The 27,746-nt window shown below is 38.9% G+C and overlaps 2 protein-coding genes across 7 annotated transcripts in view; one reads left to right on the top strand and one right to left on the bottom strand.

The window, feature by feature from the left end:
- Positions 1-10,639, top strand: part of SEMA4D (semaphorin 4D) — a 110,684-nt gene extending 100,045 nt beyond the window's left edge. The window contains exon 20 of the mRNA XM_040090818.2: positions 10,543-10,639. Coding sequence (XP_039946752.1) covers positions 10,543-10,557 — 15 coding nt within the window. The 3' untranslated portion in view covers positions 10,558-10,639. The remainder of the gene's footprint in view (positions 1-10,542) is intronic.
- On the bottom strand, positions 465-27,092 carry SECISBP2 (SECIS binding protein 2). Of its 6 annotated transcripts, none has more exons than XM_040090827.1 (18): positions 27,019-27,086; positions 25,747-25,892; positions 23,701-23,893; positions 21,584-21,713; positions 21,028-21,182; positions 19,831-19,918; positions 16,113-16,261; positions 15,425-15,583; positions 12,203-12,304; positions 11,055-11,174; positions 9,763-9,931; positions 7,125-7,294; positions 6,222-6,360; positions 5,681-5,810; positions 3,769-3,989; positions 2,886-3,040; positions 2,249-2,450; positions 465-1,449 (listed from the first exon to the last, which is right to left on the bottom strand). In XM_040090827.1, exons 1-18 carry the CDS (start codon positions 27,058-27,060, stop codon positions 1,343-1,345), a joined length of 2,577 nt encoding a protein of 858 aa, XP_039946761.1. In that variant the 5' UTR covers positions 27,061-27,086; the 3' UTR covers positions 465-1,342. The 6 variants fall into 6 exon arrangements, with proteins under 6 accessions (XP_039946761.1, XP_039946763.1, XP_039946762.1 ...); XM_040090829.1 differs by having other exon boundaries at positions 9,763-9,895; XM_040090828.1 differs by having other exon boundaries at positions 21,584-21,710.
- Positions 27,093-27,746: the final 654 nt, after the last annotated feature.

Raw genomic sequence — 27,746 nt, 5'->3', positions numbered from 1 at the left:
GGCTCCCCTTGTAAATGTTCTTTCCCAAATGTGAGATTTCAACTATCACTAAATTCCCACAAGATAAGCTTATTTAAGTCACAAATATTCTTTATAGAATCAGTATATTGTAACAGATTTTATACAATTCATATTCTACAAAATAGTTTGCATTTCAAAATTATTTTAGAGTTTTTTATATCACTTCTATCACCACAAGGCAGCTGCTTCCAAAGTATTGCACTACAAATGTTCAGTATGGTGAAGCACTTGCAGACACACCACAGCGATACTGAGCAGCCCATGGCACTGTATCCCCTTTCAGAAAAGCTGACACAAGTTGTATGTGCATCCCTCCAACTTTCTTTATGCTTGTCCTCAACAGGGTTTTTATAGGCCATTCCCACTAAGGTGCTCCACCACTACTATAAGCACATTTTGTTTTCAAAATTTTATTTCTTCTAGGATACAAATCTCATTTCATATAAGATATAAATTTTTTTCTGTTTAGATACAAACTGAGATTGCTCAAAAACTCATAGATGTATATACCAACACAACCCCAAACTGAAGGAATGAGGTGTCTCAGCAGGGAGCAGTACAGATAAGCAGGCTAGCACATTTGCTGTCCTACAGTATCCTCTAACTTCAAAGCAGGATCTATGATAAAACTACTCTTAGTACCAGCAGAAACATCAGATTTATAAAATGTCTGAACAGAGCACATTCACTTCAGGAATTTCAGACCCTAGGAGTCTGTGCTATCTCCTTCACACCTGATGTATGATCCCCAAAGGACAACACAGAAGAGCTAACTAGGAACTCTGTCATTATGGCTTTCCTTAATTAGTTTAAATCAAGCTACCTGCCCCAAATTAACTTGTTGCTGACTAGAACACAGTGACATGGATAGCATTGTTTAGAAGAAAAACTAAGAACAAACCCACAATCAAACAACAGCTGAACGTTTTTATACAGGAGTTAAAAATGAAGGACAACTCTCCTTTAAGCCCCTTCTGGCTCAAGCAATCTCTTCCAGAAGAAAACTGTTTTTCTGTCAGGTTCTTCTGGTATATTCTACCCCAAGAAATGAATGCTAGTCTGTAAAGGTATTGAAGTATGTCAAGCCAGTTCAAGTGGTTTGGGGCTACAACAATTTTGTGCTGTCATCTGCTATAATAATCAGAGAAACATACAGAACATAAAAGCATTAACCAGTGCCTCATGTGCTCCAAGGGAGGGATTCAGAACAATTTGCTTAGCTAACTTCAGATATTTCTTGAGATTATGTTATTTTGCTACCTTCTTCCTAGGGATCTAACAGAAAAAAATTAAAAGCCCAATAGAGCTAGATCTGGATTTACTAATGGTCTTCCAAATTCAGTATCGCCATGTCAGCAGTTGCACTTTTTTCCAACTCCAGAGCATATGGGTTATATTCTTCTTCAAGTTTTCTCTTCCAGACTTTAACTAGGGAATATTGGGGAAAAAACCAAAAACAAACAAACAAACAAACAAAAAAAAAAAAAAACCAAAAAACAAAACAAACAAACAAACACAAAAAACAAACAAACAAAAACACACAACCAACATGTTATCATATAATACTTGAGGAAAAATTTAAAATGAAAAGTCAACCCTGATTTTTTACTTCCCCTTCAAAGTAAGTGCTGAGAGAAGCTGACACACAGGCATGCTGGCCTTTTCATTACACAACACCAGATGTGCAAAAGAATAACCTACAAGTGATGGGGATCCACTGAGCTCCTTGTGTCCAACACCCTACTCAAGAAAGGCTAACCCTGAAGGTGGTTCCAACTTAAAAAAAAACCTCTTAAGTTTTCAAAACTTTCTATCTGCAATACATTGCACTGTCTGTTGACTTAAGAACAGAGCTGGAGGAAAATGTTTCTAAGAATGAGTGTATGTGGACAGGAACATGCATCTCAAATAGGCTTCAATACAGAAGTTAAGTCTACCATAGTCATAGAGTATGGACATCTACAATTAATCTTAAAAGGATTTTTTAAATAAATAGAAATATAATTAGGAGCTCTGCTAAACCTCCCTGACCAAAGCAATGCCTGCCATTTGTGGATTTCAGAGAGTAACTTTAATACCTTCTCAGCAAAAACTGATTTATGATTTATAAAAAAACCCAAGAATTTGCCCCCTCCTTCAAATGACTAGAGCAGATGTCATTTGTTTCAGTGAAAATCACAGAATTGATGAGTGATGAATCTATGAATGAAAACAGAAAAATACTTACTGTAATTTGGTACATCCTCATCTGAGTCTTTGGAAGATGTTTTACAAGTTTCTAACAAGCCATTTTTTTCAGATTCAGGAGTTAAGATGTTGGGTTGGGTTTCTCTTAATCCTGCTTTAGCTTCTTCTTCTAAAGCTGCTATCATATCTTTGTAGGCCTTCCTAGCCTCTGTTGTCAGCTGTACCATTCTATGAAAATGGTCCTATGGCAATATAAAATACCACAGTTTAAATCACGCAGTAAGTTTTAACATCTCCTTGAAAATCTAATGAATATTCCTTATTCAGAATGTGAAGGTTCACATATAAAAGTTGAGCATCTTAGTATGTATGAATACATGAAAACCACAGCATTTATCAGCATTTATCAAAACAGCAGTACTCTTGGAAAAAAAAAATCGAGGGAGATAAAGAGGATGTCAGGAAGAGACAAGAAGAGTAATTTTTTTAAACAGTGCTGACTGCCTCTACTTCTAAAATCAGTTTTTCATATAAGTTACCTATATGACCTATGATGAAGAGTGTTAAGTGTGCAAAAGCAAAACAAAAAAACCCCTTAAGATCACAGTATTTTCATCTCCTCTTCCAAGTAAAAAGTGAAGCTGAACAAAAACATGACATGACTTATTTCAGCTTACCTGTGCTCCATCATAACTGAAAATTCCCACCACACTCACAGGCACTGCTTTATTCACACAGCGGCCCAGGGCCTTGCGATTAAGGGCAAAAACAAACGGGATATTCTGCTCACAGGCACAGTCGATAATGTTGTGTAGAGTCTCGTCCAGCCCACCTGAGCAGACAATACAGTCAGGCTGACTGGAGCTAAAGAACCATACTGTTATCACATGGCAAAAATATATCCCAAGATTACAGGTGCATTCTGAAACGACACCTCATAGGAAAAAAAACAGAGACCACAACCATAGCGTTGAATATCCGTTTTTAAAGGACAACTTGACATTTTTTCTTATTTCTTAGTTAGCATTAATTTTAGACTGCTACTATTCCATGTTTTACTATATATGTAGTACAGTCTAATCTAGTATCAAAAAAGACCCAGCTGCTAAGGAATTATGTAAATTATAATAATTACAACAATTACAATAAATTATTGCTAATAATGACAACTTTTAGGAAACTATCACCAGTGATTTATTGTCACTCCATGTCCTAAAAGAGATTGATACAGTGGGACTCTGTGTTGGCAGAGCTGGTATCAGAAGCCTTTGGATGGTCTCAGCTGTGCAGTGCAATTTCTTATGCAGCAGCAAAGCAGATCAGTAACTAAAGAGACCCTAATCTCAGGTATCTTCTCCCACACCAGACAGTTTGATTCAGCTCACAGTTCAGCTGCACAGCAGTAAACAATCTGAGCAAGGAGGGGAACTTTATATGGCTGATTTCAAAGGATACTCAAATAAATTCCTCCAACAATAATACTGCTGTCAATATACTGAACCTTCTCTTTTTGCATTTCCTTTATTAAACAGACTTTTTTTTTGTTAAGAACTTACTTACCCTTTGACTGAATCTTTTCACAGTTAGGAGAGATGATGACACACTTCAGTTTTTTCAGCTTCAGATGTTTCAGAACTTCTCTAAGACCCATAACAAGCCTGCGTTTTATCTTGGCCTTTACTGGGTCTTTCTGATACAAGCGATCTTGGAAACGAACGAGCTCTTTTAAGAGATCTGTCACACAACTGTCAACTTCTTTACTAAGTACTTGGCTGCAGTAACTGGAAGAAAGAAGCAAACAAATAGTTAGATTCACTAAAATTACGAATATGTAACATTTAAATATGTAATACATTAAATATACCTGTTAAATTCTATTCTATGTCTTTGTATTTTTTTCTGTTTCCACTCCAAACACACTTGTTATATACACAAAAACAAAAATTTACCTAGTATTTCTTTTCATGAGAATTTTAGAGGAAGTTTCGTTCCTTTTGTTACCTGGTTTCATAATCAAATGATATTAAAAATACATATATACAATAAATCTATATATCAACAGATATATAGATATATATTTTACCCCAAGAAATAGGTATGTGCATATCTTATTTTACTGAAGCATTTTTCTGTGGGCGTTTATTTTGATGTATATAAATGAAAGTACAGCAACCAAAGTACAAAATTCTAATTTATTTATGTAAGATCAAGGCTATGCATAACAAACATGGAAAACTGGATCAAATTTCTCCTCCCTACATTAATGTCTGTCATCCTTTGTCACTTATCCGACTATGGCTTTGTGTTGTTCCTAAGGAAAGGATACAAACCAATGTAATTCACCCTTCTAGTACACTCTGTGGAAGATCAGAGTTAAAAATTATTTCACCCCACCCCACTTTTACAAAGGGAACTTTTGGGTGAAGAAGGGTTTCAAAGAGAAAAACTAAAGATGTATCATTAGTTGTCATTCTGCATTGTCAGCAGAAAAATCTGCCAGTGGCAAATTCACGTAATATAATGAGATCACAATATTTATCCTGAATCTTAGAGATACAATTATTTCCAAATTTAGATTACAAGAATTTTTACTTACTATTTCCTATTGATTTCACTAAGTCTTGAAGACAGATCTACTGGAACACTAAAAAACCTAATCTAAAGAAAATAATCCAAACTTCGCTGAATGCTCTACATCCTGTAAACTGAGTTGTCCTTCACATATTCAACCCAAACTGTGTTCTCAGGAAAACACTGTTGCACAGACACAAATTGAGCAATTTTTATTGCAATTACAAATTAAACTAAGAGTTAACACAGCAGGAATGGTTGTATTACTATGACATGAACTGCAAAAAACCTGCCAGTGGTGGATTTGCTTTATGGAAGGAGATCTAAAAACACTGCTTTCCTCAAGAAACTGTTTCAAGCTCTCATGACTGGATCTCTGACCTCTTCACATATGGTAATTACTATTTCTTTTTTATGAAGAAATGTGTATACACATCATCTTAAGCATTTAGCTGAAACTGTTTGCACACAATAACTCAGAAGTATTTTACCCTTATTCTTTGCCCAGCCACAACGTGAAAATGTAATCTGGTTTCTTTACACTTTTGCCATTTGGTTTGGCAGTAGAAAATCAAACTACAACTAAAAATATTATTTAAGAAATAAATAGCACACCTTATTTAATCTCTTACCCCGTTATTTAAAATAAAATTTTTTTACAGCAGCTTCTTTTACCCCCTTAGCCTCTAGCAAATGTGGTTTTTTTTCCTTCAAGGAACATGCATTTTCAAGTGAAAATCACGAAACACACTAAGTTTGTAACTTCTTTGTGTATCAGCCTACAGAAAGACTGAAAGAAAAAAATTTAGAGCCTTCAGTCTAAACTCCAGTTACCCTGAATTACCTTGTTTGAAAAATGTCATATTTTTGGTACCGTGCAAAGTGAGCCATCAGTACTTACTCTCTAAAATTCCTGCTGTGGATTTTTGGAAGAGTGGCAGTTAGCTGCTTTGAAGTCACAGAATCTTCTTCAGATTCCTTGATCCCCTTTTGCTCAGGAAAACCTTCAGCAACTTGTATTACTGGAACAACTATAATGTAAATCAAGGTATTTCAATGAAAAGACAGCCCAAAAAGCATTGTGAAGAGATTCATCTGTCAAGCATGTATGAAAGAGTCACTACTTTAGTATTAGAACAGTCTGTGGTAGATCTTATAAAGTTTTTTTCTCATCCCAAACCTCATTAATTGCCAGAGGTAGGTGGGAGCTCTCCTTACAACATACCTAAAACCAAGAGGTATAGAAGTGTGGAACAGCAATCAGAATCCTTATTACTGACCTTCAGCTTTAGCCCACTTGACAGTCAAGATAAGCCTGAGGTGATCTCAGAAAACTGAGGCTGCAGACTTCATGTGGCAGTATTTCGTACTTATTTTCTAAAGCACTAAATGTGCTCAAATTTCCAGCTACATACCATATTACAGGTTCTCTCAAAAGATACCTGCTTGACTATCCTGTAGAAGTGTTGCGTTTTCAGTAACATTTCCTGCTTTCTGACAAATGTTATCTTCATCTTTTGTTGCTCCTTTCTGTTCTAACAGGTGCTGCTGTTTTCTTTGTTCTCTTTCTTTCAGAATAATCTAAAAATATATATGAAAACCAAACCAATTTGATGTCAAGCAGATAACAAAACATTACTCTTACCACATATTTACACAAGAACCATTTATAAAGAGGTTCAACATTAGCATCTGAAGTTTACCACCTTTTCTTTCTACTTAAGAAAAAGAAGGAAAGATAATTCATAAATTTAAACAGAAGAGGACTTTTACCTTGATTACCAGTCTATGGGTGGAGAAAATATTTACTAGGGATAAACTACAAGGGCAGAACTAAAGTAAAAAAAATCCTCTATGCAGAAGATGTGACAGGAAGCAATGTGAATGGGCAAAGAGGGAAGATAAACCAGAAATCAACAACTGGACTTAACACCTATTGCTGCAGAATCAGCTGCACTTCTGGCTTGGAAGAACATAGAAACAGTAAATATGACCTCTGTTTGACCCATTCTCCCCAGCTCTGAAATAAGGTCATCTTTGCCAAACCAAGTAATAGTTCTTTGCATGTCCCCCTGCAGCAATGATGTGTGGACACTTTTGTAGAGACACTTTATCAGCTATCAATTGATTCAAGGGAGAAAGTGTGGTTTTTGGGAATTTGTATATGCCATTTAGCAAGACTACCCTCTTCTACCCCTCTCCTCTTTGAAACTAAGCAAAGCTAAAAATGAATTCAGACAAGTGGACAGTAAGATGCAGATCTCCATATGAGAGGGCTTAACAGACTCCCAGAGTAATATTAATTACCCTATAGTTGTACTATTTAAGGTAAAAAAAACCCCGACCTTTTTAAGAGGTGTTGGTCTCTTTGCTTTAGGTACTTCTCTCTGTTTCCCTTTCTTCACTAAAGGAGCACTGGAATCCAATGGATTATGAGGCATCTTTCCTTGGTTTAAACGATGACTTCTGGTGGCTGTAGCAGGGTCTTTAGATAGCAATGGTATGGCACCACCAACTGAGATTTAAGAAGAAATCCACATCAGACAACTAAAACGAATACTTGAGCTAGAATCCAGTTTCAAGTTTAAGACTGGTGTACACATATTAAAATTGTGTTGTGTTGTTATTAAGAAAATTTATAGGCAATCCTGTATCTTTGAACAATGTTATTTTTAAAAGATACTCCTCACAAAAAACGGCTGTGTCCTTTACTTCTATTACATCCCTGGAATCACAATCTCTGTCTCAAAGGCAGAATTTGTCCAAACACTGCAGTCCAAGCTACCCTCAACACCACACAATGTTAGCTTGGTAAACCTTCAGGAATTTCAGTGTTTCATGGTAGTGGCATTTCCTCCTCCACAGATTCAATACTGGATTAAGATAAATACAGAGTAGCAGTATTACAGATTTTAGATTTATTTGCTGTAAATAAACTTAAGCACTTACGCCTACCTTTTGTTACACCTTAATGAAGCTGGATGAAGTTCACTTGCAAATGGGTCATGAGTAATTCAAAGCTACTGCTAAGCCTCTTTTACTTAACCTGCAAAGCTCGCTGAAGATGTCCACTTTACTTGCATTTTTTCAGAGTGTTTAGAGCACAGAAGCTTTAAATAATTGGACAAATGACTAAACCTGGATCTTCCATACCATGACCTCATATCAAACAAACTACTCTCCCTCACTATTAGTAGGAACTGCCCTGTAGAGTGCTTTGTCAAACTTCAGTTACCTGCAATATAAAGCAGTTATATTAGCAAGTCAATGGAGAGGATGACTAAGTATCAGTAGAACCAGCTTGACATCTCCCTCTGTGACTCAGGCAACCTCTCTCCAATAAATACATGCAAATATTCTGGCAGCTTAAGCCATCTTCATTTACTGCTTCCACAGTATTTATATGCAGATCCTCCCACATGAGGTACTCTTACAGTAAACAGTTTACATCATAAAACTGCTACACTTGATGTTTCTTTTTTGGCACTGTGTATCAAAGCCAAACTGAGAACACTGCCAAGAATGCACAGCACAGGTGGCTTAAAAAAATTGAAGCTGGATTTGCAGCAAAAACATGCACCTTACAGATACATAGTTTCTTCATGTGCACATCACCATTTGAAGTTCACAGTTTTCATGTTCCTAAACCTAATGGTTTTACCAGTATTATCTATCATGCAAAGTAGTAAGTGGAGTAAAACCAACCATCTGTGGTCACACTCCTTTCCGATCTTGTTAACTGTCCTCTTTTTGGTAACAGAGGTCAGCACAATGCCACTTCACAAACTAAAGTTGTACTTTGGTACACACCAAAGCAATGGTGTACTGAACATTAAAAAAGTATAAAGCTAAGGTAACATCTGCTTTATGCTTCCAGGATACAAATATGACACATCAATTCCTCTCCTGCAGCAGATTCAGACATAGGAAACTTAGTATTAGAAAACAGGTATTTTGACCCATTATGGCCCATCATCTACTAATCAATCCATGCACTGTATAATTTTATAGAAACAAAACTGGTTATTAGCACCTCTGCAGGACTAAGCCTGATTGACCCAAATGAAAATAAAATGAGATCAACTGAAAAAAAAGTATTTTTGAAAACCGTCTTACAAGTTCTCTCAGCTTAGTGAAGGAAAATCTCATCGACGCCTAGCATCTTGAGCTTTGTATTTAAAATCTCAGCTTTCACATTAAGTATTGTGAGATGAAATCTCTTGTGATTAGATCTCCTTCTGAAATAACCTCTAAAAAAATCTTTGCTGAAATAAGAGAAATTTTACTGTCATTGAATGCTAGCAAATATCATGGTTCCTTTTGCAAAATACACTACACCAGCATTATCAAAATTAAATTTTGACCTATAATGAGAAAGGCAATGAGCTTTTTTTTTCTGCTTCCTGGTTACACATCATAAAGAACTCAAAGATCCTCTCCATTAACAAAACCTAGCATTTTGTTAATATCAATTATTTCACAATTAAGAGGTATGGCGGAACTCATCCTTCGGCTTAGGCTGCCTGAGTCTCGTATAACCTCTGTGCTTGAAAAGGAGCTTTTTCAATCAAGCCTCAGCTCCATGATTTCTAACATCAGAGGAGATTAAGAAAGTCTTTGTTACTGTGCAGCCCCTTCCTGCCTGTTCAGATCAGAACAATAACACACATACTTAAGGAAGAGCAAAAACCTCCACAAACATCGGTATTTCTGTCAAAGCAACATTTCAATCACTTGTATAAATACAAGGCACTCTTTCATAGATCAGTGTCCTTAATATATTTCTTTCCATAAGTCATCCATCAAGCCAATCAGACTGCCATGCTTTTTAAATTTCTTTTTGAAGAACCTTCATTTTCTCTTGTATCTGGTGAACTTGCCTGCACAGAGATCACCAGAGGATCAGAAATCAGACTACATTTAATGTCTGAATACTTAAAAACAGCTTAAGGTGAAAAAAAGTAATTTCATAGTTACCAATACCTGAAAATATCACAGGTTTAGGAGATGGTTTTGACTTCTCTGTTTGCTGCTTCTGCTCCAAGACTGCAAGCATTCCACCCAAATCCAACTGCACTGGAATTTGACTCTTTTTACCACTGCTCCTGGATGTTTCCTGAGCAAGTTCAGCACCAGTTAGAAACACCCGCCGCTTCAAAATGCAAAGACCATTATATTTTATGGTGCAATACACTCATTTTAACATATTTATCCACAATACTTCTGTTCTTTAATGTAACTCAATTATCTTCAAATAAACATCAATTTTAATGTCCAAAAATATAAAAAATCAGAAACCGTTCAGGAAACTTTTAAAAAAGCTACAGCAACAAAGCATAAAAGTATAAAGTCGTCAATATCAGGGTCCCGCTTTCTCAGACTGTCATTTATCCTTGAAAGAAATAAAAGGCTCATCAGAATTTAAAGTTTTCTTAAAAGTATAGAAAAACTACTGAGATTCTTTCAGGGTATGTGACTGCAACACACATAAATCATTATCTCCAATGTCTCACTATAAAGAGAGGACATCATCTTTGCACCTCCTCATAAGCACTCATCTTTCTCCCTGTTTTGAAGAGAAGGCAAAAGCCACGATCCATATTTAATGATGCAGAAAATAAAAGGACTACAAATGAATAGTGTGGGGAAGACTGAATAAACAAAGCACCACAGCAAAACATGCAAAGAAAATGACTGCCAGATTTGGCACTTTTGGAAGACTTATCTGGGAGAATCAATTAATTGTAATTTCTGTTACAACAGGGTTACAGAACATGACCTCCTCAGTCTTCAAATGGGATCTCACCTTGCATCAGAGCTGTGTTAGAAGCTACTCACCAACAAAGAACTACTTCCTGACCTCACCTGTTGCTCTTTATTTCTCCTTTCTCCCCCAAAGTAAGGGGATCTCCTTGGTTCCTATTCTATCAGAACCACCTTTAGGAGGTTCCCAGTTCCTTATGACAACCAGTTTAGAACTGGATTTATGCCATGATCAACTAAAACAGGTGAAAGAAAAATTCCTGACATCTGAAACCCACAGATATTAATGAAAAGTTTGTATTTTTCCCTAAACACTGTATCAAACCTCAGAGGATGGCAATTATTCCTACTGATTGCTTCTATCAAGAGGACCTTTTTCTATCAAGAGGACTTTTCTCTAAGTATGAATGCGGAATCCCAGATGAGCATGGACTTACTCTTATATTTAAATAGGATCATTTTGTTTGTCCATTTCGAGTTGTGAACTTCTCTTCAAACACTAATTCACTTACCTGAGTTTTCTTTCTTTCTAATACAGAAGATGAAGCTTGTTTCCCTAACAACCCATCCACCTTGGGATTTTCATCAAGAGAGGGAGACAGACTGTCACAAGGCTCTTCAGAGAGATGGTTCTTAGAAATGTAAAGACAAAACGTGGGAGGGAGGAAGAAAAAATATTTAAAAACAAGACAGGGAAAAGGGTGAAGATGATATTAAATTCAAACCAATGGCACCTTCAGCATGTCTATGAATGACACCAAGCCGAATAGTATGCTTCAGGGAAGGGATGCCATCCAGAATGACGGATGCCATTCTAGACAGGCTTGAGAGGTGTGCTTGTGTGATACTCATGAAGTTCAGCAAGGCCAAGTGCAAGGTGCTGCACCTGCATTGAGGCAATCCCCAGTACCAGCAGAGGCTGGAGGATGAACAGATCAAGAGCAGCCCTGGGGAGAAGGACTTGGGGGTGCTGGTGGGTGAGAGGCTGGACATGACCCAGCCACGGGCACTCCCAGCCCAGAAAGCCAAACGTGTCCTGGGCTGTGTATAAAGAAGCATGGCCCATAAATTGAGAGGAGTGATTCTCTCTCTCTACTCTGCTCTTGTGTCCCCCTTCCTGGAGTACTGTGTCCAGTTTTGGGATCCCCAGCACAAGAAAGACATGGACATGCTACAGCAGGTCCACAGGAGGGCCACAGAAATAGTCAGAGGGCTGGAACACCTCTCTTATGATAAAAGGTGGAGAGAGTTGAGGTTGTTGAGCTGGAAAAGAGAAGGCTCTGGGAAGACCATACGTGACCTTCTAGGACGGTGACCATTTATTGGCTGCTATACTACCTGATCACATTCATGGGGGGTTTTTTTCAGATTTGCAAGAAAAAACTAGCAAGGAAGCTTCATTTTCAAATATTGTTATGGGCATATGAATGGCCTAATGATCACGTGTCTACAGTGTATGTAAACTTTGAGGGGTTATATGCCACTTACATCTATAAATCTAAGGGGCTGTGATTTACACTTAGGATTCATTCGCATATTGAATGCATTTCCAAATTAATTCCTGAGATTTACTTTACTCATGTAAAAAAAAAATCAAAACCCCCAAACAACTTGGACTCATAGTTGACATTTGACTCACTAGCATCACAAGATTACTTACTTCAGGCTGCTTTCTGACTGCAGAAGTAAAAGATGGTTTCTGAGGTCCCACCCTGTTTCTCCTATCAGAAGCAGCTGCCAGATGAGGAAACTCCTCAACATCCTAAACAAACAAAGCAGATGATGATTTCATAAGACCACGTCCATATTTCCAAATCTTTTTCCTACACTCCCAGCAATTTTCATCTTGCTTCAAACATTCATCATAATTTGTTTCACTGTACAAAAATTCAGAAGCCAAGGGTAATGCCACCACCTATGACAAATGTAACAATGCTTAAATCTTCCATGCAACAGCTAATTCAGGGCTGAAACAGCTTGTAACAGAAATGTAATAGAAAAGCTGCTTGTTACGGTTGTCAGCTGATAGAAATCATTAGAGGTAAACCGCTCCTAAAGGAATGTTTTTCAAATTATTTAAAAGCCTTGCAAACAACTTCCCTCTTCTTCCAGTACAGCCTCCAGCTGTGCAATTCTGCCTTAACCGTGAGTGATGAAGAATAAAACAAGCAGTATGTACTAGAGTACAGAAATAAACACAGAAATTTCTCAAATGATTATGGCTTACACACAAGAGTAAGTTTTATTAGCAGAGGATCCACTGTAGTTAGGCTGAAGTTTGCCCTATACTCATCACCCTATACCCACTGTCTCCATCATAATGATTCCAATCCACCAGCGAGGTTTTTGCTTCTCCCCCCAGTTTCTGAGAGGCCTTTTTAGCTGTGACACAGTACCACTGAACACACCAAGATGTTTTCCAGCCTGAAAGGCTTCATTTAAACATTCAAGCTAGGAAGCCCTAGCACAAGGACTGACACACTTCAACCAATGAAATAATTTTAAAGAAGCGTGCAAGTAAGCCAAAAAGCAACTGCAAGGAAGTGAAAAAATATTTCACAAATACACTCTTTTCGCTTAGAAGATTTAAATAAGTCTGTCCAATTGCTTCTGAAATGCAAATAGATTTCTGTCATTTGCAACATGCTGTAGCAAACTGAATAATTAAAATGCAGCAAGAGGTAACATCGCCCTGTATTTGTTCTTACCATCTGTAAGAACATCAAACATTATAAGAAAGGTCAAGTAATTTCCTTTTTATTTTCTTGTCACTGCTATATCCCCATTTAGCCATCTCTTTTACATACTGAGAAGTCCTAATTTTGTTCAGTCTTGCCTCCCAGAGAAATTGCTTCATACCTTTGATTATTTTTGGAGCCTTTTGTCTATCTTTTTTAGTTCAAATATGTGTATTTTTTAAGGAATGAGGGGAGTGTAAGAAAACAAAATCCACACTATATTTAGACCAGATGTGCCTTGAAATGATGTACTGTCATAATCTATTTTCTTTTTTATTTTCCTAGTAATTCCCAGCACCATTTACATGTCTGACCAGTACTACTAGCAATGACCGGATTATCAATAGCAGCTTCAAGGATGATATCGAGGTCAGGACATACCAATGTGTATGAAAAGACAGGACTGGTTTTCTCCAGATGTATCCATTTACGCTTACTAGCAGTGTCTATAAATGACTGACCTTTATAAAACTAGAGAGCAATCCAATATACTGTTCTGTTGAGCTGCTGCACATAAACAGAACCTCCTTAAACCCCTGGAGTGCCCAGAAGCTCCATGTGTGTCATCTCTTTGTGATTTATTATTACAAGAGATTCATACAAGCATCTCACCCGTTCTTCAAACTGATGCGGACATCATAAGCATTCCCAGCAAACCAGCAGGGTCAGAAAGCTTTCCTTCACTGCCAAACCAATGCTGCATCCACATCACAGATTTCACTGCAACGTGTGTCTTGTTCCATGGTTCTATGCAATTTTTTTCAAATTTAGACTTCAATAGTCCCACTACCATTCTGCCACTTTCCATGACTTTTGCCATTCTGTTCCAGTTTAGACAATGTCCATTCATAGCATACAGCATTTATGGTAATATATAGAAAAACCAGGGATATTCTCCTGAAGAAAGAACTAGCAGATCTTTGATTTTACCCATAATTCTGTAACAACGACGTCTGTTAGTACTAATTTCTTGTGCCACATAACAAAGCGACACTGAGTCCTTATGCATCCAAAGGAGACTGGGTTATTGTAGAAGTCACACCCTTTATATATCTTTAATCTCTACCTGACATGACTGAAACCAAACTGAGACCTAACAGAACTTAACAGAAGGAAGGCACCCATTGGCTGGCCCAGCTGCAGTTCTACCATCCAATCACCTTTCTGCTCATATACTGCCCACACATCTCTCCACCCAGTCACGTTTCTGCTTCATACACTATCCACAGGTTCTACCATCCAATCACCTTTCTTCTCATACGCTGCCCACACATCACTCCAGCTGCACTTCCAACTGACTCGCTCCTCACACCTGACTGCCTCTCACCCCTCGACAGGCTTCCAACCATCCAGCCTGCAGCTGTGCCTTTCCCATAGAGCCCTCTTCTGAGAATAAGCCTTACCAAACCCTACAGTGCCATTCCTTGACAAGGAACCACAAAATGAAACCATGCAGACACACTTCTGCTTCATCTTCTGCACTAAAATGTACAGAACAGAAGCCAGCCAGGAAAGCTTCTTTATGCTGCCATTTCAGAGGTTGAGTATTATCTACACTAGCTCAAACATGTAAATCAACACATACACATGCTGTACAATATTAGGCCTTCAGTGAAGCACTTTTCAACCATATACCAGACAACACTCCTCTAAGTGAGAGAGGCTCAGGCCTTTGCAATACTGATATAGAGAATTATCAAAATACTAATATGCCTGTTACAATTACATGAATTTGGAAGGAAACTTAAATGAAAAGTAGAAATGTAAGCACTGTCAACTGTGTTACACAGAAATTGCTTTCAGCAAGTAAGACAACTAGAATTGTAATACTGTACCACAGTCTTTAAAACCATGGCACCTTGCAGTACCCAGTATATTCCCTGTACCCCAAGCAACAATTGCTACAGAAGATTTCTAATTTGAGAAATTGTGCTCACCAAACATGTGTTAATTTAAAAACTACAACAGTTTCCTACTAGTAACCTCTGACAGACACCTCAATTGAAAAAACAACCAAACTGTACTAACATTCTCCACAAATACAATTTGAACTTAAATTTGTACAAAGCTGTGTTAATATTTCGTCTTCTAATACACTCATAACACTTTAAAAAAGAGCAGCAACAAAAACTTCTTCAGTTTACCTCAATCTTCGGTGGTTGCTGTACTATGTTAGAATCACTCTGAGGTCTTTCTATGTCAGTGCGTGACTTTAGTTTTTTCTTCTTTTTCTTCTTTTTTTTCTTCTTTTCTGACCCTTCTTCAGGTTCAGTTTCACTCGCAATATCTTTTGTTCCTGACTGCTACAAAAGACCATGAGGCATGACCTTTAAAAACTACTATTTTTCAGTGTCACCTCCCAAAATATATGCAAGCGACTAGCCTTATGCTACTAAATGGTATCATAACCAATCCAGGCTGGAACATGAAGCAGACAAGGAAAATTCAGTATCTCTTAGAGATTGATAGCTACAGCAAGAATTCTTCAGTTGCAGCATCCTGCATTATTATCAGAATATACTGGGACTACCGGGATTTAATTAGGAAATATTAAGCCAAATAAGGCAAGAGTTCCACGTTTCATGCCTCATTGTGAGGGTCAGGAATTTGAAAAAAATCCAGCTTCTAGGCTGAAAGTTCTTATTCCTGAAATAGACTGTCTTTTTGATATCCTGTGATTCTTTTCCATAACAAGAAAAATTCTATTAAGAACAAGCTGACTTCTTACCATCTCTTAAAAGAAGTGCAGACTGTACAGAGCCCAGGGAAAAAATGGTAATAGACACAAACACAGTGACAGGTAGTAGTTGAGAGCAGAGAATTCTCAAGTACCTTTGGTTCACTCTCCTGCTTCCCCTTCCCTCTGGAAAGACCTTCAGATTCTGGTGATGAAACAATTTTCTTTGGGGGCTGCGAAAGTATCACGGCCCAAGACACATGTGGCTGAGCAGAGCCATCTGCAGGTGCTTCAGGAAATGACACTGGGAAAAAAGTAAACACAAAGATGTCTCAAAAATAGTTCGCAAATACTCAAAAGAAAAAGGATCGGTAATTAATCAGTCAAGGCCTAGCAAATAAAGCAGAGTCATATTCTTTCTGAGGAAGGACTGGAATAAGACACACATTTTATTTCTCCAGCAAGCTTTTCTGAATTTTATCTACTCCATATACTGCCCAACACTGCTGTAGTGCATTAATTGGGTTTATATTGTGTTTCATTTTTATATTGGGTTTCGTAACGTTTTCCTCTGTAGCCCCTGTTCCCCATGGAAACTGTATCACGTGGTTTGTCCCTGCTCCACCCCGCCCATCCTCCCACACTGGAATGTAATCCAGCTCTGTTCCACACCCACCTTGTCCCTGATTGGGCAGTGGCTTGTCCCTGCCTCTCGGCCCTGCCCCCTGGGTAAATAACCTGAGAGAGAGCGGTGTGCACTCTTTCACCAGCGAACGGGGACGGGGAAGGACCTAAAGGAGCTCAAGGGGCTGGAACCCAAATAAAGCCGTGATTCCCTCCCCCGGAAAGAGCAGACTCTCTGCCTTTTGCCATCGACACTCATCTGGGTCTCTCTAAAGAACCACCATACAACACTATATACATAAACACAATTAATTGGCATTTGGAAATCTGTACTGTATCATACTAACTCCATACTCCCACGTTCATCTTCAAAATACTGAAAAATCTATGTTTATATAAAAAATTCCTTTAATATTTCTCCTAGCTTTCATGCACAAGGCCACATCAAATTACTTTTTAATTTTCTGAAAACTTTCTGGTGTTACAGGCATATGTAGTAGCTGAAATACCTCCTACTGTGTCTCAGCATACATGAACGTCACCAACGAAGTGTCTATCAGTATTTTGAAAGACATAATTAATTATGTAAAAATTCCTGACACAAAGCAAATATAGAATCTAGAATTTCCTAAGAATGAGAAAAACTTCCCTCGAACAGTAAAATAGCATAACGGGTTTAGATGGCTAAATTTTGGTAGCGAGGGATTTTGCAGTAGCTGCTGTGAAGAAATGGACATGGTCAGCCCCAGACAGCTCCAACGCAGACCCATCACCAGCTTCAGCTGGCCCATCAACCATGCTGATGGTGCCTATGTTAAGGAAGAGTGAAAAACACATGCAGGAGTTGGAAGGCAGAATGATAGGAAAAACCATGAATGCAGCAGCCCAGAAGACAACAAGATCAGTGCAGGAGGCGGAGGAGGTGCTCAGGTACCAGAACAGAGGTCCCCCTACAGCCTCTGGTGCAGACCATGGTGAGGTAGCTGCGCCCCTGCAACCCTGCAGAGAAAGAAGTGGCAGAGTGGCCCCTGTTTCTCTCTATCACTCAGGACAGGGAGGCGATATTAGGAAGAAGAGAGGTATGGAGGAAAGTGGGTTTAGTTTTGTGTTTGCTTCTCACAATCTGACCCTATTTTAATTGTCAATGAACTGTCAATCTTCATCAAGTTGAGTATTTTTTGCCTGGCAAGCAATCAAGCAAGGACTCTCCTGTATCCTTATTTTGGTTCACAAGCTTTTTTATCTTATTTTCTTTGCCTGTCCCGCTGAGAAGGGAGAGCCAAAGAATAGCTGTGTGTGAGTCTGACTGCCTGCCACAGTCAATCCACCAGAAACTGCTACTTTTTTTCTCAGGAACAGGAATTGACAACAGTATTTAACTAAAACCATTTAAAGATGGCTTTTAAAGTTCTGGAATAATTTTATTTTTAGAAGGCCCTTCAAGGCATTTCAGCAGATTAACCTGTCCTTTCTGAATCCTTACTGAAGTCAATGGGAAGATAAGGACCAAACTGTTCAGCCTGGTGCATGTCTGTGCATGCACAGAAATCCAGTGAGAGGCACTCAATTTAATCTTAATGTAAGTGATGCCTCCAAGAAAGAGTCCTGATCATCAGAATTCTTTTCACATGTGACAGCTTGTGGCAATTAAAACAAACAACAAAAAAGCTCTTCATCCCCACAGCCAGACAACAGGTAAACAAAAAAAGCACCCAAAGCCCCTCTTCCCCCACAAATTCCCAAACAAAATGAACAAACATAAAAAAGGAGAAGTGTTTCAGCATCATGGTTCTCTTAACAGAAGTAACAGGGCACAGAAAAAAATTTAGGTATATACTAAACTCTGGGGTGCCAGCTATTTAAAACAAATCTGCACATAAAGACTAATCAAATATCTGTATCTCATTTATTCTTGGAAAAAATCTGCATATGACTCAACAGACTTCCAATAAACAATACATGCTCCTTTTCTCACCTGAAACAATATGAGAGGCAAGTATGGAAATATTTTCCCTTGAGCATCAGTGATACAACGAAATGGGACTCAATATTGGAGCTGATTTTCTTTATTTTCCCCTCTGCTCAGTATTGGTGTCAGTCCTGTGTAATCTATCAGTGACCAGGATCAAGTCAACGGGTTCACAGATGACACCAAACCAGGCAGGAGTGTTATCCGTTGGAAAGTAGGAAGACGCTGCAGAGGGATAGGGACAGGCTGGATTGATGGGCTGAGACCAGTTAGACGAGGTTCAGCAAGCTGAAATAGTAGGTTCTGTCCTTCAGATTGTCACAATAATCTCATGCAGTGCTACAAGGAAGAGCTCTTAGGGAAGAGCAGCAGGAAAGCTGCCCAAAGGAAAAGAACCTGAGGATGCAGCTGAACATGAGCCAGAGTGCACCCAGGTGCTCAAGAAGGCTGATGGCATCCTGGCCTGTATCAGCAATAGTGTGGCCAGCAGGATCAGGGCAGTGATTGTCTCCCTATTCCCAGCACTGGTGAGGCCACACTTCGATTGTGTACAGTTCTGGGCCCCTCACTACACTGAGGTGTAGTAAATTGAAGGACCTTGAGGTGATGGTGCATGTCCAGAGAAGGGCAACAGAGCTGGTGAAGACCCTGGAGTCCAAGTCCTGTATGGAGAAGCTCAGGGAACTGGGGTTGTTTATCCTGGAGAAAAAGAGGCTCAGGGGAGACCTTATCACTCTCCACAACTACCTGAAAGGAGCGTGTAGCCAGGTGGGGTTTGACCTCTGCTCTCAGGTAACAAGAGATAGGACAAGATGAAATGGCCTCAAGTTGCATCAAGGCAGTTTTAGACTGGACATTAGGAAAAAATTCTTCACCAAAAATGTTATCAAGCACTGGACAGGCAGCCCCATGTAGTAGTTGATTCACTGCTCCTAGAGATATTTAAAACAAGCAGAGACCTGACACTTAAGGACACGGTTTAGTGGGGGACTTGACGGTGTTAGGGTTATGATCTCTTCCAAACTAAATAATTCTTCAATTCTAAAATCCCAGCTGATGAAATATATGAACAAGAATGAGCAAAAAGTGGTCACCTCATTTCAAAGAAAGTGATACCTCGTTATTTTTGTTTGGGTTTTTTTTCTTTTATAGCAAGCTTGCTCCTGAATTCTTTTTGTACTTTACACATCAACAGCTCCTCAGAACACTTTAGTTTTCCAAACTGCTGAGATACAAGCAGTTAAAAATGCAGGTAAATAAGTTTTGTTTGGAAAACTTACCCCTACCATCAAGTGAAGAGGGATATAAATTGTCTCCTGCTTCATCTGAAGCTTTTGGCAAAGCTTTGCTTTTTGTAGAAGTATCTTCCTGCAAAACAGATGATCAGGTATCATAAAATTATTAAAATCACTGACCTAAACACAGCTAAACCAAATAAATCACCACAAACTAAAAAATCCTCAACCCATGTACAGATAAGGGCACAGGGACCTTTTCAGCCTTTCTGTTGCTTGTCTTAGTAGAACCATCATTTCAGCCCTATGGTATTACAAAATTTGAGAAGGTGTCTCTTCACTGGTATACAATCAAGATTATGCCTTCTTATATTTTACAAAAGCATCTAAACAATAATCTAACAACAAACAAGAAAATATTCTGATGCTTCATGTATGCTAAAAACAAATTCTATCATCAAACTCAAACAAATAATGAAAAATGGCACCGAAGGGTTAGTAGAAAGGTTTTTTTTAATTAATTTTCCACTGAGAAGCATCAGAAATAATATTTTGTTTGGATCCTTCAGACCTATTAATCATTAATAACTACCAAAAACTTTGATTCAATATATGTGATACACTGCTGAAAACTTCAGTATTTTACTTATTAACAAACAGGGAGCCAAAGAAATAAAGAATAATGTTCAACAATTTTTTTTCTCCTTCTGGAATTCACTTTGTTATTTATAACCTTTAGCAGAAAACAATTTAGTACAACAATGCAGACTTTTTTGTGTGTGTGTTGAAACTATTGGATAAGCAACTGCTTACTTATTATTTCCAGATGAAAAAGAAAACAGTAAGCTGCTAAGTACATGAACATATGCCGGTAGTCTGTACAGACAATCCAGTCCATACCAGTACGTATTTATGTTCTGGTGTCACCTGGCTTTCCTCTACCTATGGGCAGCACAGACAAGGAAAGAACAATAAGAGTAGGAGACAGCAAGCACTGACACCACCACCTAGAAGAGCCCTAAAACCTCTAGCTCTGAACCTTCTTGCTTGCAAGGCACTTAAGTAAGTCTTAAACTGCCATACTGAATGCAAAATACTTGCATTAGTAACGCCTGTACTTTTGACAAGCTTTATTTTTACAAGTTCTGCAAGACGGATTGCAGATAGCATGGGCTATCCTTGGTGTTCAGCAGAAGAGATGTGAGGTTGACTAAGGACAGTGTTACTTTCCACTAAACTTACCGGTGTACCTTTATGGTGCTCATTCAGTATTTCACTGCTTTCCAAACTCTGTGACTTGTGGAAGTTCAGAAAGCTAGTTTCAAATGTGGGTACAGGACAAGACTCTGGTTTCGCAGTTTCAGTTGACTTCTTGTTTGTAGTTTTATTGAACCTGTCTAAATAAAGCATGTAAAGTCTAAGGAATTAAACTTGCTTGTGATCACTTCTAGGTACATTTTACAGTACACTAGTTAACTACAGGGATTGTCACGAAGATTGCTGCTATGCACAGCTCATATTAAATAAAAACACCTAGGAGTTATAATCAACATGAAAACACACTGACTGAACAAGCAACTAAAAATTCAGATGCTCGTTTTAGGAATTTTTTTATCAGTTTACATAAATTTGTTCCATCAGGAAAAGACAGGTCAACATTCCTTCTCAAGAGTCACACAGAAAAGGTATCTTTTTCCTTAACTATTCTAGATTTAGAAACATAGGCACAAACTGCAGCATATTGCAAAGATACCCATTCCGCACCTATTCCATGTACTTATAAGCAACATGTTCGTACCTGGCTTCACAGACTCTCTGCTGTGCGTAGAAGCCTGGAATGAAGTCCTGTTCACAATTTTGACAGAAGCTTCACCTCCATCATGCTTTTTCTTGTCCAGTTTTTTCTCACCTTCTTTTGATCTCCTCTGCTGCAAGTATTTGTGACATGTTTAGCAAGTTTTACTGAAACTCTGTAAAGCTAGCAAGTGTACCATGAGTTACAGTTAACCACCTCTGTATCTGTAGTTGGACCATCAAGTTAATATAAACCAAACAGTTACAGTTAACCACAAGCAACCAATAAAATTAGGAACTGCCATTTAGAGATACGCTATTTAATTTCATCTACCTTGCTCCCTGTGCCATTTTTAGCATATACCATAGTGCAAGTAAGATGAATATATACATATGCTTCTAGACAACTGCATTCTTGTGATCTCATTAATCACAGCATTTCCAATAGTTTAAAATTGCTTGGTATTAAACCATCCAGCCTGATTTTCTAAAACAAAGTTTCTTCCAGAACAGGGGTAAAATCTTACAAGCATGCAATCTTTTGACTAATTACATATTATGGGTAAACTTTTAAGACTGATGTCACAACATGCAAAAACCTTGGAGTAAAGTAGCTAGAGAAGACACATCTACATGATCCCTGTAAAGGACACGCACTCACCCACACTGCACAGTTGTGAAAATCTTACAATTCTTCCACAAAGCACTGTTTGGCAGAGCTGGGCTTAGGAATCAGCAAGCAAGGAACAAGCACTAGGTTTGCATCTATGCAAACTATACTATACCAGCCTAGATGAATGGCTAAACTGTGATTACCGGATGCTGGACTAAATTCAAAGTATATTTGGCAGCAAAATTGTTTTCTTAGGTGGGAGGGCAAGGCATTTCTTGATCTCCAAAGGAAAATTTTTAAAGCGTTAGGACACATGATCTAATTAATGCAAAGCTGCAAAGATCAATCACTTCCTTCTATGAAGTTCACAAAAAATACGTATGATAGGGAAAAATGACAGACTATAAAAACAGTACAAGGCCAGTACAAAGATCACAGAACTCCTCCCAGAAGCTTGACTAAGCTTCTTCGTACTACATCACTTGTGCTGATGCTGAGGTCATCCTCTCCCCAGACGGCTTCAGCACTTAATTCTCCTTTCAGCAAGAAAACTACTAATTTTAGGTGTCTAGACTTTATTACCTTATGTTTAGTAATGCATGCTTAGGACCTAGTCTTACAACTCTACAAAGGCTTGACCACAGTGAAGTCACCAGGTCTCTGCCTAGGGAGTAAGGTCCACCAGAAGGATGTCACTGCAGAACAGATCAGATGAAACTGCTGAAAACCAAAGCAGCCATACAAACCTAAGAAACGCAATGTCTAACCAAAGAGGAAAATGAGTTTATAATACATTAGAGTTTTTTTCCTTTTTGTATTTTGAGAGGTTTGTCTACTTTTGTTTGAAAACATATCACAAGTTTCAAGAAATTTATCCCCAAACAGACAGACACAAAAATGACTGAGGATGTTTATAGAATATCAGTTTTACTTCTGACTGAAAAAAAGAGTACATTTCTAACATGAAGCTTTCTTTCCTCTCCCCAGCACTACAAGTTCCTCCCTTCTTGTGGATTGTCTTCAACCTGCAATAAGTCTTAGAAATCCTTCAACAGCAAAAGTGGTTTCATCACTTATCAAACAGATGATTAGAGACACCAGGTCTGTCCTAAGTCAGGTTAATGGAAGCTGCCACTGGGCTTTAAAAAAAAAAAAAAGCCCTTCTCCCAAAGAATGAAAAAAGAAAGCACCGTTCATAAATGAATGTCCTTTCCCCTCCCTCCCCATTCAGATGCTTTTTTCCTGAGGAAAAAAAAAAAAAAAAATTCCCCTCATGTTCTAAAAACTCTGCTGGAAAAATTGCATTAATCTGAAGTGTAGAATTCCATTAACTTTTTGGTTTTCTGAAGCTAGGCACACTACACTACTATCCTCTTTAAATGCCATTCATGATCACTACAAGAAGGAAGAGTGATGATTCACTTTGAAAGTATGAACTAAACATTTATAAAGATTGATTTAAAGTAAGAATTTAGTATTAATTTTTTTAAAAACACAGATTTGCTCACCTTTGAAAGACTCTTATTTTCTTGTCTGACTGGATATGTTTGCTCAGCAGATTCACTGCCTATTCCTGAACCATTACAGTGTGTTGAGTTGTTAGACTGACACTGTGAGCCAGCTACTGGATACACATTTGCAACAACATCAGGTGAGTAAGAGCAGCTGGAGTATTCACGGAAGGCAGGATCTCCCAGAACACTATGTGATGGATATTGAGAAAGAAATTAAAGTCATCCTGGGGAAAGTCTTCAGCACCTACTTGTTGCCTAGACAAACATATTCCTTGTCTAAAGAATTTGTTTAACAAGAAAACTCTATTTCAGAAGAAAACTATTCCATGTTATTTCAATTAAGTATTTACTCACTGCTACAGACTTATTTAAAACAAATTAATTTTGTTTTGAGAAAATGTGTTGTTAAGCAAATACCTTAAAACGCACATTATCCATTTCCAAGTTTCAAAGCTAGTCTGCTATAGTTCCCATGCCTGTTTAAGACTACTGAGATTCTTCGTGCTTATTTTCAGTAAGCTTTTTCTTGTGAAACAAACCAAAAGCACAGTGTAAGGACATGACATGATTAACATACTTGACTGCAAAAAAACAAGCATTAAAATCTGTCTTAAAATAACAAGAATGAAATGGGAGTATAACATTTTATGGAGTATAAAACATGTATGAAATACAGTGTAGAATTATAAAATAATAATTAACTGACCTGCATGTAACCATCAGAATGTATGAAAACACAACATGACTGGGGCATGCCTCTTTCCTTCAAATGTATGCTCAAAAATTCTTTCAATTTTCTTCTATGCTTTGTCCAAAAAACATATAAAGTCCAGATTTGATTAGGGAGAATAGAAATTTCTCAGCTTCAGAAAGTTGCATTCAGTTTTTGAAGGTATTTTACATGAAGCTGCCAACCTCAGAATTTTGTGTAGATAATGACAGAGAAACCTTCCTATCAGCACAAAAGACTTTAGATAATACACTGTCCTGGGGTGACTTTATACCACCTGCTGCAATGCTGACAGAATGTAGTCAAAACAATGCTTATAATCAGTTTACACAAGAAGAGGAAGTATACCATATGAGACTCAAATATAACTATGTCTCAGTCCCAACAAGGCAAAACACTAATTGGAAGACTACTGTTGTCTGGGTCAGGGTTTTTTTGATAGTAATTGATTTATTGCTAATGCTGTGGGCTTTCTCTAATGCATAGAACAGGCCATACTCACCTCAATGTTAAATTTCTAGTACAAATGAAAATAGGTTGAAAATACTAAGATTTCCTGTAGGACAAAATGATGGCCTACAATGATTGTGTTGACTAATGCTCTGAATTTTTAAAGAAATGCCTGTAACTTTGCAGTAATTGTATAATCAATCCAATGCTTTGGGTTCTGAGAAGCATAGTGAAAACTATGTAGCATCATCAGATTCTTCCGAGACTCAGTTATTACCTATCCCACTATGTAGGCTTTTTTCTGGTTTGCTCTGGTTAAAAAAATACTTTTATAAGTCTACCACAAATACTGTTCCTGGGCTCTAACAGAAAAACATCAAAACTTTCAGAAACCTGTAGCAGTTTTAGCAAAACTGCTTTTCTTGAGACGCAGAGGTTGTGGAGAGGAGATCCAGGAGAAGCCCCATATACTAAATATTTTACAGGATGCGAAACTTTTTGAAGAATCTTTTTCCTTGTCTACAACTGCATCTACCTCAGCCTGGTTGCAACACAACCATTCTTTCATCCAAGGACTGGATTTAGCTCCTTCCAAAACACACAAAAAGCAGACCAATCATTACAGACCACCAAATCCTCCTTAGGCTCTGTAACAATACAGGTGCTTGTGAGCAAAAGACAAGGTACCTGGTATATGCCCACAGAACATAAATGTAAAAAACTAAATCACAAAGGTAATGCAGAAGCATTTCTACAGTTGCACTAATAATGTATTGGAACCTTGACTTTTAAGAGTACTGAATGTCCAAAACCAGAAGGTTAAAATCCCCCAAGAAATAAGATTCAGAAAATATACATACTTATCCAAAGGTGGTTCCTGAACAAATGGGTAGCATGTAGTTAAGTACCTAGGAAAGACACATGCTTCTGAGGGTTCTGACCATGCCACAGTTACCGCCGCATGCTTTGGAACAAATGGTTTGACCTCTGCTGACAACTTGATGCCCTGAGAAACAAAACGTTTTTTGGCTACATGCATTTGGAGATTAATGTTATTAAGTGAAAAACACTCAGTCTCAGGAGCTTAACTGTCATTGGTAAGTGTTAGTTTGCCCTCTTCCAACATGCAAAACAACAAAGCTCACCAAAAGCAAATGGAGAAATAAAGTGAAAACAAAACCAAGGACATCTGACTGCTCTATAAAGTCACTTAATACCCTCATTTATCATGAAACACTCACAAAGGTCAGTTATGTAAAGAACAGAAGCCTGCTTAAAACAAGATGCAGTAAGTGCAAATATATTAATTGATCCTTCATATTTGAACAGCACGAATTAAAATTTATAAATATACTATCACTACTGTTAATCAAACTCTGAAAGTATGTAACAATGACTGTGCACATCTGTATTTTAAGGCAGTCTGTCTGAAAGGAACACCTCATTTTATAGCCTTCTTGTTTCCAGCACAAAGCAAATTTATTAAGACAATTTTTCCATTTGTTCTGAATTACCATCGACTTAAACAGGATATGTATATATGGAAGTACAATGAAATGAGAGTCGAACTATTTACTGCCATTTCATCAAAACATGCAGGAAGCAACAGTGAGACTGTAGCCTGATCACTAAGAACGTGACCAGGTGATTGGTCCACGCACGTAACACTACTACTACTACTACTACTGGTTAGAATCTGGGCACCAAGCCTTACAATGTCTGGGATGTCTATCTGTTCTTGCAGCAGCAGACTCTCCACTCTGAATGAGAAAAGGTCTCAACACTTGAGCTCACTGGATGTCTGTAGTACCCCATTCCAAGTGGTGGGAACCGACTCGCTGCGCTCCAATCTGAGCGACCCCTCCCCCCCGATTTTGACCTTCCAGAAAGACTTTTCCCCCAGTCCTGAACCAAAGGCTGATCCAAGGTGCGGTGGGAGTCACCCTGCCCAGGGAGGTGTACGGGCAGCCGGCGCGCGCGGCCCGGGCTAGTGAGCGGCCCCCGGGGCGGGGAGCGGCACCGAGGCGCGGTCCGAAGCGATCCAACCGCAACTCCCGCCCCGGGCGGCTCCCGCAGAGCGACTCCGCGCCGGGAAGGGGGCAGGGGACTGCAGGTGCTGCCGCCGCCCTTACCTCGCCGCCGCGGCCCGAGCGCAGCCGCCTCTCGGCCGACATGGCGCGGGGGGCGCGGCCCCTCTCCCGCCGCGCGGCCCGGCGCTGGGCGCGCCGCGATGACGCAGCGGGCTGGCCCGGGCGGTGTGCGTGCAGCCGCGCCCGGCGGGCCCGGAACGGCCGACCGGGCCCGGTAGGCAGGGACGCGGCAGCGGCAGTCAGAGGCGTGGGCCCGGCTGAGCCCCCCTGCCAACGGCTGCGGCCGATCCTGTCCCGTAGAAGGGACGGCGCGGAATAAAGGCAGGCGTGCACCGGTGACAACCACCCACGACTCCGATGGTCACGTTCTGGAGAAAAGCGTGACTTAGGCAGAGCTCAGCAAGATTCTTAGTGAGGGCGCTTGCTTCACTTGTACAGTCCTGCTCTAACCAGGCCTGGCACATACAGGCCGGCACTTGAGACAGACATCTCTATCAGCTTTTCGAGGAAAGACTACAGCGGCTCATTACCTCACCAAACTTCACAGGTTACTTAATTGTTTCCATGACAGCACACAGGCACAGCATATACTTCAACCCTGCTTTTGGTTTGGTCTTCCAAATTGTGCACAACTATAATACAACTCACGTTTGAAATGAACCCGTTACTCTTTAAGAGTTACTTAATATATGGAAGCACCTTCTTAAAAAAAGTCTGTATGGCTACTACTACACTCAAGAAGCCACAGTGACAATTTGAGTGCAAGACAG

This window comes from Hirundo rustica, chromosome Z (genome assembly GCF_015227805.2).
Source record: "Hirundo rustica isolate bHirRus1 chromosome Z, bHirRus1.pri.v3, whole genome shotgun sequence".
NCBI lineage: Eukaryota > Metazoa > Chordata > Aves > Passeriformes > Hirundinidae > Hirundo > Hirundo rustica.
Note: the sequence above shows the minus strand (reverse complement) of the source record. Positions and strands in the feature narration are given on the sequence as shown.

What these genes read in the sequence shown, in the direction of transcription:
- SECISBP2 (XM_040090827.1), bottom strand. Translation starts at nt 27,060, where the DNA reads ATGTCGGCCGAGAGGCGGCTGCGCTCGGGCCGCGGCGGCGAG. An exon ending in AGCAACCACCGAAGATTGAG is followed by an intron (nt 12,305 to 15,424) that starts GTAAACTGAAGA and finishes TTGTTTGTTTAG; the next exon opens with GATGTTGAGGAGTTTCCTCA. An exon ending in TGAAAAGATTCAGTCAAAGG is followed by an intron (nt 3,041 to 3,768) that starts GTAAGTAAGTTC and finishes TTGTCTGCTCAG; the next exon opens with GTGGGCTGGACGAGACTCTA.